General features: G+C 40.0%; 1 protein-coding gene across 1 annotated transcript in view; it reads right to left on the bottom strand.

Annotated features, from left to right (window-relative positions):
• Positions 1-16,881, bottom strand: part of LOC138735984 (A disintegrin and metalloproteinase with thrombospondin motifs 19-like) — a 377,361-nt gene that overhangs the window by 350,650 nt on the left and 9,830 nt on the right. Inside the window, exons 2-3 of the mRNA XM_069885117.1 lie at positions 14,672-15,138; positions 2,516-2,678 (exon numbers count right to left, since the gene is read on the bottom strand). Coding sequence (XP_069741218.1) covers positions 2,516-2,678; positions 14,672-15,138 — 630 coding nt within the window. The remainder of the gene's footprint in view (positions 1-2,515; positions 2,679-14,671; positions 15,139-16,881) is intronic.

Below are 16,881 nucleotides of genomic sequence, written 5' to 3'. Positions count from 1 at the left end.
TGAACCCTGTAAGAAGTCAAATGATTCTTCTCTTTAGGAGAGAAAGAGAGAAGTCAGTTCTACAGTAGCAGTTGAGGCTGCGAAGTAGCAAGCTGGCAGGCTTGTTGAAAACCCCATTTTGAAGACGGGTTGTGAGTTTTGAGTTCAGCCTTTTCAAAACCCTTGTCGTCTATACAAGAGGAGATGGCTGGCTAGAATCTTTCTCCTGAAAAAAAGGAAAACAAGAGGAACTCTGTGATGACCTGGAAGTCGAGGTTATCATTTGGAAAACTTATGATGGGGCAAGTTTCTTCGGCAAGACACTGAAGTGACTGATTGGAGGAAATCAGTTTGTGTGTGTCGAATAAGCAATGAATTTCTCTGTGAAACCAAGAAGAACCTTCCTGAGTGGTGACCATTTAACGTTAAGCACCAGAGCCTGCTGAAGATTCATAAATGTTAAATTAGGTGCACAGTATGAGAATTGCCTGATACTGGTGAACTTGGAGAAGTGAAGAGTGAACGATTGGACAGTGAAACAAAGAACTTCACTAAACATAGACACATTACATACATGTTCACTTAGAATTAGAAGGGGGTTAAGTTAATAGTAATAAGTTTAAAATTGAGTTTGTTATTATGTTTAAAGAAAATTAAAAGCAATTTTTATTTAAGTAACCATTGTCTTGGTGAATTTCTATTGCTGCTAGATGTTGGAGTCCTCTAGACTCATATCAAGTTCAATAAATGTATTTTTGCTCAAGCTACTTCAGCTAATTCAAAATACCAGGAAGAGCAATGGGAATAATTTTCTGTCTTCAGTGATCATGGCTATAACTTTTGAAATTCCACCAGACACCTTATCCTATCAATTCTCTCATAAATTCAAACAAATTAATTCACACATTGTGCTCTTGAATTAAAACGTGAAAAGGAAATTGCTATTCCTGAGATAGTGGAAGTAAAAAAATTCGAGTTAAGTAAAACAAAGCCAATGGATCTGATTAAACTTATTCATTTTCAAACCCACATGAACTGGGAATAGGGCATTGAAGTCCTCACATTCTCTCATCTCAGATCACACTCTACATTCTTTAATTACTTTAATTATTTAATAGATAACATAAATGCAGCATTCAAATTTGAGATTTAATACAAGCTGAAATAATTTAAAACATTTAGACATACAGCACGGTAACAAGCCCTTTCGGTCCACAACACCATGCTAATTAAATTTCCCAATTAACCTACAACCCACATTTTGGGTACAAAATGGTACATTTTGAAGGGTGGGAAAAAACTAGAGGGAGCCCACACAGACACGAAGGGAACATATAAACTCATTACAGACAGGGCCGGATTTGAGTCCAGGGCATGGTGCTGCAGTAGTGTTGTGCAAACCACTGCGCTAACCATGCCGCCCTTTTTGTGGGTCGTTTTAATCTAATCAGTTGCTAGGAAATTAGGATCAGATTCATATCACTTCTCTGACAAAATGTACTTGGTGCTGAATTTGCTAACAAGTGAAACGTCTCATTCAGTAAAAATAGGCTGCCAAATTGATCCTGCCAATTTCCCATTAATTGTGCAAAATCTTCAAGGCACTGACTTTGCATTTTTTTGTGACACTCAGCCCACTGCAACTCACCAAAGGGTCACAAGAACCAATGCCGTCAGTGCATGGGGAACCACACAGCTGCAAAGAATTTAGGGTGGCTGCAGGGCTAGTGTACTAGGAGCAGCACAGTCTGTTCTACAGAAGAACAATGGACCTGTTGCATCAGCGATAGTGGTCCATGGAAGTGATTTAAATGATCAGAACTGAATTAACAGGGAATTAACTTTTGCCGACCAGGAAGGAAAAGCTGTGTAATCTAATTTATATTCAAATCTCACCAAGGTAGCCAGGGAATTTAAATTCCACTAGTTAAATAAATCTGGAATTAAAAATCAAGCAATGGTAATAGAACTGTCATCAGGTTCCACTTGGGTGATTAATGCTTGCTAATGAAGGACATTATCCACTCTACTGTAATGGTTTCTCAGTATACATCATAAATATTGTAAAGTTTATATTCACGATAGAAGCATCTATATATGCCATGCAATGACAAGATACAATTATTAGTTGCACTTGATTGGTTTCATCCAAACAAACTTTATTTATTTACCTATGCTACTTGGAGCTTGGTTCCGATAAGTATTGAAAATTAAAATAGACTCTCATTTCTAAATGGTTAGAAAAAAGTGAACAGATGAAATTACTCTTGGTAAATGAACCATTAACATGTTCAAATGACCATCTTCTACTTAAGACCTCAGAATTATTAATCCTTTTAAAATAAAACATTTGGCACCTGCATTAAAAGAGCAAGAAAATAACATGTTAGCGAAATACGTGAAGTGTCAAATTGCAAACTGCACGTTCTTGGCGAGGAAGGAGCAAACCATATGGAAAAGTTATGTTGACTTTCAGATGTACAACACAGCACTGAAAACATTCAAATAGAGCCTAAAGATTCTGTTGGAAGAGTACCTGCAGAAATTCCACACAAAGTCTGTGATGCTTGTTTTTCAGCAGATTTTTCATCCATAGATCGTTTCCTTCTATATACACGGTGCGCATATCCTGTTACAGCCATGGTGTGATTCAACGGTTCAATAAATATAAATTCTTCATTAATCTGAATAAAACCCATCTGGAAAATTGAAAAGGAAAAAGCAGTTAAAAAAAAATGTCATTTAGCTATCAGTGATTCTACAGCATGTGCTCATTTTGAACAAACAGCATGACTTGGTGGCAAAGTGTGTTAGATTTCTGTCATTTCAACACTAAGACTTGGGCTTCAATCCAACACAGTCAAACAGGATAAAGGTTTCCTTCTTCTCTGTGGCAGCTGATAAAATCAAAGGTTAAATATGTTTGCTCCGTCTATAGAGGCTTCTCAAAGGAAACCAAAGATGTGGCATAAAGTTGAAATTGAAAGGCTGCACTGGAACAGTAGGAGGTGTTCTGGAATTCTGTTTTTATCAAGACATAGAGAATCCTTCCTTGCAGTCTCCCCACGTTACTCCTGATCTACATTTCCTGGATTTTGTCAAGGGTCGACGGGCAGAAAAAAGATTGCATTCTCCAGTTGTTTTAATTCTACTTTTTGATGATGAAGTTTTCAATCTCCACTTTCTTCCCCGGACTGATCACAAACTCCAAACTCCCACACAGCGAGCATTTATAATGTCATCTCGGTTCCTTGAATGTGCAGAAGGATGGTTGCAGCATCATGAGTTTAATCAAGAGAAACCAAATAAAACCCAGCTAATTATCTCTTTTGGCTAAGCAGGCTACAAATTCATTGTAATCAATAAAAAGAAACTACACCACAAAAACTTGCATGGGTTACAAATAAGTATGTATGAAAATATAAGTGATTTGAAAATATCATTGATATGACGATCACGTTAAAGATTTCAATGATGGCTATTTTTAGCTACCATTGCAGGCAAAATGTTCAAAGACTTGAATATGCTTTTAAAGTTTCCTATAACATAATAGGAATAACTAGAGACTAATTTGTCAGTTTGAAACCTGGATTTATGATTTTATTTTAAAATATAGGATATTTATTCAATAGTTTTATTAATGGCATGATATATTCTCTTTATCTGTGTTTACTTTCTAACTCAATGTAATCTTTCTCTAGTTAGGAGTGTTTTATTTTATATGACACAACCCATAATGTGTCGCTGGAGGTCTGCTGTTTAAGTTCCTATTCCTGATATCATTCCCCTTTCATTGTCCCTGTGCCAAAGAAGTCATCTGTGTCCTTCCTAAACAATTATTGCCCTGTCGCATTGATGTCCATCGTCATGAAGTGTTTCAAGAGGCTCATCTTGGGGCACATCAAGTACATGCTTCCCCCTCACTGGACCCCCTGCAGTTTGCACTCCACGGATGATGCTATCATCACCCTACATCTAGTTCTGACCCACCTGGAAAATAAAGATTTGTATGTTCAAATGATGTTTATTGACTTCAGTTCAGCATTCAACATGACCATACATCAGTACTTGATAAAGAAATTTGGACCTGCTGGGTCTAAATACCTCCCTCTGCAATTAGATTTTCGACTTCCTGTCAGGGAGACTTCAAGAAGTCCAGATCAGAAACATGACCTCCAAGGCCATGACACTGTGCATGGGGGATTCCAGGGCTGTGTGCTTAGTTCACTGCTGTTTACTCCGCTGACCCACGATTGTGCAGCCAAACACAACTCGAACCACATCATTATGTTCGTTGGTGCCACAACAGTGGTGGGCCTTATCAGTAAGAATGAGGAGGCAGCGTACAGAGATAAAGTGCAAGCACTAACAGACTGGTGCAGAGCAAACAACCTGTATCTAACATTAAAAAAACAAAAGAGATGGTTGTCGACTTCAGGAGAGCCCAGGGAAATCACACTCCCCTGACCAGTGATGGCTCTACCGTTGAGGTTGTCAAGAGTATCAAGTACCTTGGAGTGCACCTGGTGGAGATTCTCACCTGATCCCTTAACATCAGCTTCATAGCCAAGAAAGCCCAGCAGTGCCTCTACTTCCTGCGAAGGCTGAGGAAAGTCCATCTCCCACCCTCCATCCTCTCTATATTCTACAGTGGATGTATTAAGATAATCTTATGCAAGTGTATCACTGCCTGGTTTGGAAGCTGTACCTCCTCAAGTCCCTGCAGAAGATAGTGAAGTCAGCAGAAAAGACCATTAGGGAAGCTCTTCCTAGCAAGTAGGACATCTACAACACTCGATGCAGGCAGAAAGGAAAAAAAAACATTGTAAAAGACTCGACACATCCCGCATGTAAACTGTTCTCCCTTCTGCCATCTGGCAGGAGGTACTGAAGCACTCAGGCCCTTATGTCAAGAGTGGAAAACCGCTTTTTTCCTCCCCAAGCCTGATCTCCAAAACTCCAAGTACAGATGTTCTTAGTGTGCCATAGACTTTCAGCGTATACACCTTAATACCTTAACATTTTAATGTGTTAACTGCTTTCCTAACTTATATCTATGTAAATATGTTCTGTGGTCCTGGAGAAATGTTATCTTGTCCTACTGTGCGAGTTGGTGTGACAATAAATAAAGTTAACTTGACTTGATTCAACCTACCAATTAGATAATTTGTGTCAATTTAGGGGGGGGAAATTGCTTTTGGCCACTACTGCTGAATGCATGCAAGACTATTACCTTTCAGTTGTCTCCTCCCACTTATTCAATCCTCTTGATGTCAATGGAAATTCAAGCAACTAGTGGCCAACAATCACTCAAGTTTCACCCAAGCAACAACAAAAAAAATCTCATCTTCTTCTGGTGGTCTAACCAACAATTGAATAAATTTACCTCTTAGAAATAGGCAAATATACATGAATGTCTCAAATTTGAAACTCTTCCATCCTACATGATCCAATAGGCTATACAAGAAGCAATACAGCTTCCGTAAGCAATTAATCATAACTAATGGTTATAATACATGTGAATTTATCCTTCTCTTGCTGTAACAAAATATTGTACGACATTGCATTATTTGGGAGAAACAAAAAGCTACTGAAACCACAAACCTTGGAGACACATTTTTTAAAAAGATACCAAAGTTATCCACTGGGTGGTGCCTTCAATGGGCCAAAGTGCATCTTTCCTTGTACTGAACTAAATTAGGAAAATTGCAACAGATGGATTTTTCCATTTTCAACTGAAAAGCAAATTATACTGAATTTCAGGCAATATTGATTTTCCTCTCCAAGTACATATTCTATCAATCCAATTAACAGTGATACCACTACGAACAACACCCATTACAATGACAAATCCATTAGGCTATGTCTCCTTTCAGGTTTTCTGGACTGTTTTCAAAGTATCTTTGCTGTTTTACCCTCTGAAGTTTTGCTGTGCCATCAACATTCACCATCCCTTCCCTCCCAAAAGCATCAACCCAGCAGAAAACACAGGAATGATAGAAAGAAAAATATCATGTCTATATTGTGAATTGTTTATACCAAGAGCAAATTTGGCCATAATACGAAGTAGGTTTTCTCCGGGTGCTCTGGCTTCCTCCCACATTCCAAAGACGTACGGTTTATTTGGTTAATTGGCCACATGAGATCATGGGCTGGAAGGGCCATGTACACAGTAGTAGTACTGTGCTGTATCTCTAAAAAAAAATCACCTCACTATATGATTGGATATCCCATTACCTTTGACGCTACAAGGAGCATCATTTTAAAAGAACCCTACTGCTCAGTAGTGGAGATGTACATCAGCTCGTCGAGGTGACTGCTTTAATGAGCACCTGTGCTCTATCTGTAACAACCATCTTGGGCTCCTGTTTGCAAACCATTTTAACTAGCCACCCTCATCTGTCCTTGGTGAAGGCAAATAAAGGTAAGAAAAACAGCATCTCATATTTCACCTATGTGTTCTACAACCTCACAGCATGAAGTTTGATTTTCCAATTTCAGGTAACCTGCTTCCACCACCCCCCTATTTCTTTTTTTTTTCTCTCCCTCTGATCCAATGAGGTCCTCATCCCCATATCTTTCCAAAACGCCCCACTCCCCCAGCACTGTTCCCTCGAAGCTGTGTGTGTGTGTGTACGGGTGCACACGTTTTGCAACCAGCGCACAAAGGCAATTAATGTGCGCACATAAGTATCGTTATCTAAACGAATGTAGCCATTAATAATTATACTTATTAAAAGTAATCTCTTTGCAATCATACTTGTATTATTTTAAAATATATCAGTACAGTTTTATTAGCCATGAGAGATAGGCTGTGCTAAAATTACCTTGAAACAATTTCAAGTTCACGTTTGCACAAGCATTCAGTGCGCACACACTTTTTCACAGGGGAAAAAATGCACAACACAAGATAGTTTCACACACTGACTACTAAAAATTAGAGGGAACATTGTCCCCCAGACTTCCTCACTCAGTTTCTTTCCCCACCCCACTTGGCTCACACTCTTTGCCCTCTGGAACTCCCTTGGCTGATCCCTCTCTTCGCTCCGTCCACACCTCATTTTCCTTCAAAAATCAGATTTCCCCAATCTTTACTTATAACCTTTCAGCCTGTTTCATTATCTCCAGCCTTTCCTCTACAACCGGGTTCCATCTGGCCATCATCAGGGTAGTTTGCCTGTCGAGATGACAGCCCGTTTACCTCAGAAGTACAGATATGGATCATGATGTGAAGATGTGAAAATACTGATTGATATCAGTTACTCACACATTGAGAATAATACATATAAAGCTACTTTGTGAATTCAATAAGCAACTATAAAATACAAATTAATATAGCTATGTCAGTCTGTCATAACCCAGAGAATGATTGAAATTAGTCACTTGTTCTGGCACTGTTGTTGACAGGATCATACAATATTAGGCACTGAGAAGATTCAGGAGCCACTTGTGCTTCAGGGTGAACGGACAACATCCAATCAGAATGCTTCAAGACATCAAGCAGCCTCCAGCTGGCAAATCAGGCTACAGCTCCAAATAATTTGTTGTGGAACACAGTATTTCAATAGATCTATCTCGAGCAGTAAAAGAAAATACAATCAGCATGTTGTACAGTACAACCAGCATGTTGCACTCCGTACACAACAATTATGGTGATCCAGGTATGACTAAAAATCACTAATGCAACTACAGATGGAATTGAACAACAGACTGTCTGAAGAAGAGCAAGCAATCAAATGCAATGGCCATCCTGGAAGAAGTAAGATAGCAATTTGGAAGCATAGATCTTGTGCATTAAAGTTTAAGGATATAGTCTCTGACAAAATGTCAAGAGCATGACATATGCAGAAGTAGGCTTGCAATGGCAATGAAAAAAAATATTAGCAATGCATATATTCGGAGAAACAGAATACTGAGGGCATTCTTCGAGTGTCATAGATTGGCAGTGCTGGCCAGGTGTAGGTCATTAAGGGCTGGGCACGTGGTCTATTTTCCTGCTTATTAACATGTTCTTCATCATTAATGCAGGAAAATACTGAGATTGAAGTTGCAGATTACAGAATCTCCTGCAGACAAGGTTGAGAAGCAAAACAAATAACATACTGTTACTTATGATTATAATTTAGAACAGTTGAGGTGTCCAGAGGGAAAAATGTTCTGAGTCCAGTGCCAACGGAAGACAGTCCATAATAAGTAGTCCGAGTCAAAGGCAGTGACTTGGCCATCTCAGAACAATAGAACTATTCATGAATCTTAATGGAAAAGCAGTTCACAGAAAAAAAAACCCTGTAATGTGAACAGTAGGAGTGAGCCAGTTCACAGAGTTTACTAAGATGCTTAAGTCACATTGATCAAGCCTAGCTCAGAAGATACTGATGGAGAAGAGGAGCCTGTGAGGGTTCTGAGAAGAGCTCTGTGCACACAAGACTCCAGCTGTTTAGAGAATTGCTTAATGGCCTGGGTCAAGCTGTTACGTGCTTGTCATGTATATTTGTATCATCATGTGGAGGCAGTTCAAATGCAATGAAGACCTCATGCAAGGTGCTTGGATTTACAAATATAAGCCACAACATGGAAAGTCAGGTTGAAAGCAAACATGACAAAGCCAAAAATCTTGAAGATAATCCAAAAAGGAGACTAAAAGGAGGTGACTGCGACTTCAACAGGAAAGGTCTAACGTCAACAATGAGTTGGACTGAATGTAAAAACAAAGGCAGAATGTAGAGAGTTAACCAATAATGCAATGGATTACTCCAGATGGATCCCTGGCATCCAAATGCAATCATTAATGCAATAGTTGATAAGAATAACTAACTTCTTTGTCAAGTTGAATACTAGTGGTTTTCTGCATGTAGATGATATCAGGGTGATGGTGTCGTAAATATGGTAGGATCCATAGACACTCGATGTATGCTAACAGTGTCTCTCTGTACATTTACAGACAAACAAAAGTAAACAAATGTGTATTATGTGTATTACAATAAAGGAACTGAATTACTCTGAATGTAATTATGTTACAGCAACAATTGCAGAAACAGGTAGTGAGATCAGATGTTGATATGGTCTTTTTGTTTATATGGTCCATGTGGAGAAGTGATCCACTGGGATCATCAGGTCCTAGAATGGATACTGCCAAGATGCCAAGTGTAGTTTGCAGTGGAGAGTTCAGTGAACCCAGAGACGAAGAGATTAGGTGAATTTTTTGTAGGTTGAATTTACAACTGTGTATTGGCATAACTAATTCAATGATTTTGCTTAAATATATAGCTTTTTTTTAGGTCATTACTTTGCTAAAACCCATATATATACCCATGTAGTGCACCCATATATACATGAATTTTATAAACTGAGTACACCATGGGGTATAAACTTTTAATACATTGTGCACATGACAGTGCCATATACTGCTTTCAACAAAAAGAGAATTTGGCTGTAGAAACCATATCTGTTACTTGTCAAAAGAAAACAAAAAAACCTTGCAGGTACCTCATTTACTAAGCTTAATCCTCGATTCTAAAGTGTTCTCAGTGGCTTTAGTCCATCATCCTAAAATGAATATAAAAATTCTAAGCTAATGATAAGAAACATTGGGGTATATTTTATATTACCATCAACCCATGTGTTACCAAGAGCATCACCAAAGCTGAACAAATACTTGTTAAAAACAGATAAAATATATTGTGTTTTACTTTCATCATAACATCAAAACAAAGGAATTATTATCAGTAATTTCATCAAAGATATCAGAATATGACAGTATTTTGATATGACAGAGCACAAAAGAAAAATTATGGACTATGTTTGAAATGTGGCAAGGAAAACAGTGAGAGTGTTGCTTTTATAAATGATCAGCAAACTGACTTGATTGGGTCAAACACTCTGTTTTCACGTTGTACCTTGCGTAATTTCTATTTGTAAAGCCAACTGTAAAACAACATTACACTAGATGAAAAAAATATCTGGTAAATTATAAAAGTAACAGGCAAACTAACTACTGTGCTACCAATGGTGGGAGACGAAATGGGAGAAATGGCCCTTCTCAGATCACAGCCATGTGGACTATTTTCAGAATGTGTCCCAGAAATGTAATCAACCCCTCTGCTCCATAGATCCAGGATGACCTAAAATTCCTATGCCTGATTGAAAGCCTAATTGGTTTACTCCAATCTGGAGTTGAAAAAAGAACTGACTAGGACAAGGACATTCCATTTTATAGTGTTTGCAGATGAAGAGACTATAAAACATTAATATTTTATGTACTTGTCATCTTATAAATAAAAAGTTTCACAATTAAAAAAAAAATTACAGGCTTTTTTTTTTAACTGATGCCTTTCCAAGTCTATGCACAGCTCTGTGCAAAATCATATGGTTCCTTATATTGTCCATCCAGGTCTGCATCATCCATGGTGGCATACAATAGGAACTGGGTGAATGCAGATTACTGGCAGACTCAATGCAAAATTCTGAGAACCACAGAAGCACCAAACTGCTATTTTCCATCCAATGAGTGATTTGGGGTATTATAGAGTGGTTGGATTTCATTAACTTAGTGTGACAGATTATGTCATATTTTATATTGTATATAGATAGGTTTTAAAGGAGATAAATAGTGGCAGGTTTTTTAGCTAGGTCACATACAGATACAAACAATTCAAAACAGATCTCATATAAAATGCTGGAGCTCTGCTCAAGCCAGACAGTTCAGGCTCAGAGTGCCTTTGCACAAACTTTGAAGAATACCTATAGAGACTTCATAAGTAGGGGTTAATTGGGCATGCAACAGATGAACAAACTTAGAAGAGCCACAGTCTGTCCAAATGCAGTTGGCTGTTCTAAGAGGTACATGTGTTTTTTTTTCCAGAGAGAGAGATAGAGAATTCAGTTCTACAGTTCAGCAGCTAGGACTGGAACATGACAAACCGGCAATCTTGTAGAAAAACACCATTTTGAAGATGGGTTGTGAGTTCTTAGTTCAGCCTGGAAAAGCCCTTGTGGTCCATACAAGAGGAGATGGCTGGCTGTATATTTCATTTGAAATAAGAGAAGCAGAAAATGAACTCTGTGGTGACCTGAAAGAAAGAGGTTATCATCTGGAAAATCTTGGTGGGGCAAGTTTCTTCAGCAAGACACTGAAGTGGCTGATTAGAATGAATCAGTTGTGGGTGTCCAATGAACAACAAACCTCTCTCCGAAAACCAACAAGGACCTATAATGCACGTCGAAAGAACCAAGGCTTTCATTAACTAAAAGACTGGAGCATATCACAAGTAGGTTGACCAGTCCAGAATGACCTGGTCTGGCGAGGAGCAATCCTTTAAGACCTGCCAGTAGGTGTGGCTACACTCTCAGCCAATCACAGTCATCCTACACTACCATCTGTACATATACACATTAGTGATAGAATCTGTACTATCACAGGACCTTCCTGAGCAGTAACCATTTACCTTTCAAGCTCTAAAGCCTGGTCAAATTCATAAATGTTAAATTCTGTGCACAGTATAAGAATTGCCTGATACCGGTGAACTTGGAGGAGTGAGAAGTGAGATTGAACTGTAAATCAAAGAACTTTTCTGAAGTTACACACACATTACATTCACGTACATTTAGAATTAGAAGGGGGTTAAGTTAGTAGTAATAAGTTAAAGTTTGATCCTGTTTTCATATTTAAAGATAATTAAAATCAACTTTTGTTTAAGTAACCAGATGTCTTGGTGAATTTCTATTGCTACTGCGTTTTGGGGTCCTCTGGGTTCAAAACACAAGATAGAATAGCATATTTAGCTATGCATTTTCTGGTGTGAATTGGCAATGTGTTAATGAGAGGATTAAGATTCCACATAAAGAAAAGGTTAATATCCATAATTTCATCCCTGTTCAGTTGCACCAATGATGTTCTACTGCAGAAGCAGCAAGTTGTCTTTTGCCTCTGCTTCACTTACACAACTATAAAGCATATTTAGACCTGTTATCCAGTTGTGAGTTTCTGGGCATATTGCACTTCACAGTAAATGGAACCTGCTAAAAATTAGGACACAGTGTGCACATTGGAGTTAATGTAGTAAAGCCTTATCAATGATGAGAGGCATCCCACATGCTTTCTGCATGACCCAATCTATTAGTGCTGATTCCTTCAGAGATCTTCAATGTGCATCAAGATTCCTTTCTTTCACAATGGTCCCCAAGACCCTACCATTGATAGGATGCATTTTACCCTTACTAGACCTCCAAAATGCATCAACTGATTTGTATATTAATTTTTGTTTCCATTGGTCCTGAAGCAGTGGCTTCCTAGTATAAAACAAAGTGCACCTGTCCCATTACCTCCCTTATTTTCAAGCAGTATCAGCAGAGAACATCTATCCAGGTTAAAACTCACATAGTGAGTAAGCAGAAGGCAGCAGAGAAAAAAAAATGATGGGACACTGCTAACTAGTGAATGAGTCCAGGTCCATGCCCTGCTGAAAACACAGAGATAAGAGTGCAGAACCCCAGCTTTTAAGAGAAAAATGCTGGAAGTGGTGCTTCAAGATTTAGATGACTTCAACAAGTGTAATAGTCTGCAACCTACCATGGTGCACCTGGAAAATGCAGTGGAGCCTGTAATACAAGGGCTTGTTGTCAACAGCAATGGCTGTTTTTGAGCAAAGGTCAAAGTGTGTGAGGGTTTGGCCTCTGCCATCTCCTCTCGCTATCGGTCCTTAAAAGACAGATTGAGTAGTTGAATGGAAAGGGGTTTTGATTAGGTCACAGACCTACTGCAGCTTGCTCTCAGACAAATCACTGAAGGAACAGTACCATGGGACTATACCACACACAAAGCTGTTTATTTATGCCACTAATTAAAATATTTCAGCTCCAGTCAAACAGCTTCATAGGTCAGAGTGAAAAGCAAACCTCTAGGAACCTGTATTCTCTTTGTTGGAAATTCTGTGGTTTCTATAGTAGTTAGCCAATTTCAAATGCTAGTTTTACACCTGAGTCAACCACATACTACTGAAAAATAGAACATTAGGTTTCTTTTCTGGACGACAGAATGACTGCAAGTAAAACACGTGTCCAAGACATTCATCATGTCACCCATACTCAAATTTTTACTAACTTTCTTCATATATGTAATTCAATCATGCTTTACAACTAACTTCAATTAAGCCCAAATTAAAGCTCGATTCAATTATGTGAAATCATGGATGTGAATAGTTTACGCCAATAATCCTGTAAAAATACTCAACATGTGCCAAATTTGACTTTGGGGGTCAACATATTTGGCATAAATAAGAGAGGAATTTGATCCAAGTGTGTTTAGTGCTCACACATTAACATGGGATTTCAACATTACTGCTTCTAAATTTTGGTTAAACACCCCCTTAAAAAAAAAGGACACTCAGCAGTTTTGTTTTAATATGACACAATTGTGGAGTGGTATTGGAGGACAATGTGGTAAACCACTGCAAAGGCTGGAGAGAAGCCAAAAGGTACCAAGAATACGATCATGGCCATTGTCACTGGCATTTCAAGAATGGCAAAATCCTCATGGAAAGGGGATTTTGGAAGTGGGGAACCATTTCAAGGGGTGTGTGTGTGTGTGTGTGTGTGTGTGTGTGTGTGTGTGTGTGTGTGTGTGTGTGTGTGTGTGTGTGTGTGTGTGTGTGTGTGTGTGTGTGTCCACGCGAAGACAGATACTTTACACACACACATATAGAATATTCATATACACAGTATAGATATATAACACTCAGACATATGTGTATATATAATTCTTAAGAAAAATTGAAATAGCCAAAGCAACGTTTAAGAAAGTCTAATGTTTCTGCACTGTTTTGTACTTTGGAGCTCTATAAGACACGTGTCCCTAACTATTGCCCACTTTAACACCCCCTGAATGGGGATTCACAAAAGTGAACATCTGCACTCCAGCACCTGTCAGCAGACAATAATGTGCATGTGGAGAAGGAGGTGCCTTGGAAGTCGTGCAACATTCGGTGTGAAGGTCATCGAAACGTCAAAATGTTTTAAATTCACAACATTGTGGAAAAAAAGAGTCAATTGCAATGTGAGAAGCACTGACTCTGAATGCACGACCTTGGGCTACGCCTCCGAACCTCACGGGTTACTCGGGAAATTCAGCGGTCCTTTTTTAACACCTTTCTGAATTGAACCGAGGAGATGAAAGGCACAGCCCACGGGCGCGCAACGGGAGCATCGCGCCTGGATGCCGAGGCGCGATCATTGGTCCAATACAGACGCGCCTCCTATCGGCCCAACTCTGGGCGAGGGGTGGGACCTTTCCTGGCCCAGACCAGATTACAGCTATTCAGGTGGGCATTATTCCCGCACGGTTGTAACAAAAAGGAGTCTTGCAAAGAGTTTTTAAACGGACCTGGCTTGATGTCAAAATCACGACGATTGCCAACTTCTATTCTGAAAGTAATTGATGAAGGAAAATGATTTGGGGGAAAATATGCAGACAGTTAGGTGAAAAGGCACATAAACTACAATGCACTCATTTCAGGGGGGATGGGGGGAATCAAACTTGCCCCAGGAAAGAAAGGGGAAACCTGAATCGCCTCCTGCCGTAATAAATATCAGTGTATTAGTTCTAATCCGAAATATTGTTTCAACTGCTTTGGAATTGCAGGCGGAAAAAGGCAGCAGGCGGGTCAGCGTCAGTGGTATTTGACAGCTGTGCACTTACCAGTCCCCCGCAGGTGCTGAAAGAGGCGAGCGAGCCCCTGGAGTTGTGGACGAAGCCGCTGTAGTAGCAGGCGTGTTCGGCGCGGTAGGAGCGCACCGATGTGTGGTGCCGGCTCCGGCGATTGTGCACGGCGAAGCTGCCGGAAAGGAAGCGACTGTCCCTGGTCAGGCTCAGGTAGAGCTCTCTGCCGAACGCCGGAATCTTCAGCTGCAACCCCGGGGGAGAAGGCGAGAAAACGGGCGAGGAGGAAGCGGTGGCGGCACCCCGGTGTCCGGGCGGGCCAGGAGCTTGCAGTTCCCGCGGGTAAAACTCTTGCGACTCGTACTCGTCCCCGTGGGAGATGGAGCGCACTTCCCGGGACGTGGTGCCGGCGCCAGTTGCCGGCTCGCCCCGCTCCGTGGACGGTCTTCCATGCTGCAGGACGGTCGGAAAAACGATCTCCGATTCCTCTCGGAAACTGTCGAGACCTGTGTAGAGGGGAAAAAAAGAAATCCAATTAATGCAAAAATAATATTTTAAGGCTCATCAAATTTCATCTCAGACTACCATTCATATTTTGAGCCTTCTGGATCAATTACTGCAATCTAGTAGAAAATAAAGCTGGGTTAGAAACGTATGTTTTTCTAACGTGCAGAATAAAATGCTGAAACGGGTGTTTATTTTGGGGAAAGCAAAGCTAACTTCAATATATTAAAAAAATACCGTACCTGAAACTATTGTATCCGTGAAATAGAGTAGATACAAAATATAGGCAATGTGACTCTGTAGCATTCTTGTATTCCCACACTACCCTGGAGTTAATATAAAAGTTAATTCTTGTTATAATCAGTAGCCGGAAAAAAAAGAACCCTGTTTGGTTTGAGAATGAGAAGGGTGAGGCAGGCGTTGGCTGATTCTATATTCCCTGTATTTTTTTATAGCTTGAGGAAGGCTGCTCTTACAGTAATGTAATGAACTGGTCAGAAAGCGGCTGCTTCTCTCTGCCTCTCTCTCTCTCTCTGTCGCTCGCTCGCTCGGCCTCACATGGTTTGAGTTTACGAATGAATGAATTCGAGTCCCGCGGAGAGGACTCACACACATACACACACCAAGGGCTTTCCCCGAACTGCAATCCAGCCCTGATTGGTTACAGTAACAGTGAGAATATGTGTGTGGATCTCTAAATGTGCATGTAAGGCTTAGTTCAAACAAAAGCTTATAATTTATAATATTATAATGTATAATATAAAACATTTGGAGTCATTTGACATTATTAATGAAACTGGTTGCCAGCAACCAGTTTATTCATTGTGAATCAAAATAAAGCTGAACGTCAAGTTTAAGCTATTTAGATATGTGTTGAATGACACATTGAAGCAACAATGGATCCATTCCAGTTTTGTCTGTTGGCCAAACTGATCCACAGCGCTGACCCTCCATTCAGTCCTGATCCACACAAAGATTGTTGTGCATTGACTTCACCTCAACTTTCAACACAACCATACCCCAGAGGCTAGTGGATAAACTGTCCTTGCTGGGACTCGGTACCTTTCACTACAACTAGATCCTGGACTTCTTGATCGAAAGACCACAGTCTGTCCAGCTTGGCAGCAAAACCGCCAAACCCCATCACATTGAGGACGGCACACCTCAGCAGTGTGCTCATCCTGCTACTGTTCATACTGTTAACTCAGGATTGTACTGCCAGATTCAACCCCAAGGGAATCATCGTTTGTGGATGAGATAATGATGAGCAATAATGATGAGCCGGCTTACAGAGAGGAGGTTGAAAGGCTTGTACAGTGGTGCAAGGGCAGCAACCTGAGCCTCAACATAGAGAAGACAAAGGAGATGAAGGATTACTCCTCACTACATATCAATAGCTCTGCCATAGAGAGAATAGGGACCACAAATTTCCTTGGCATCCATTTAAAGGATGACCTATCCTGGACCCACAGTACCTCTTCATTAGTCAGAAAGGCACAGCAGTGCCTCCACTTCCTAAGGAGGCTGAGGAGGGAAATGGCATTGAGCACCATTCTCAAAACATTCTCCAGGAGCACGATAGTGTCCTGGCTGGCTGCATCAGAGTGCAGCTGCAAAGAATTAGTTCGTAGGTTAGTACTGAGGGTGATTAAAACTGCTGAGAAGGACACTGGGGACTCCCTTCCCTCTATTGATGACATTTACCAGGAGTGATGCTTACAGAATTATCAAGCACCATTACCATC

Source organism: Narcine bancroftii, chromosome 1 (assembly GCF_036971445.1).
Source record: "Narcine bancroftii isolate sNarBan1 chromosome 1, sNarBan1.hap1, whole genome shotgun sequence".
NCBI lineage: Eukaryota > Metazoa > Chordata > Chondrichthyes > Torpediniformes > Narcinidae > Narcine > Narcine bancroftii.
This window is presented reverse-complemented; position numbering and strand designations above follow the sequence as displayed.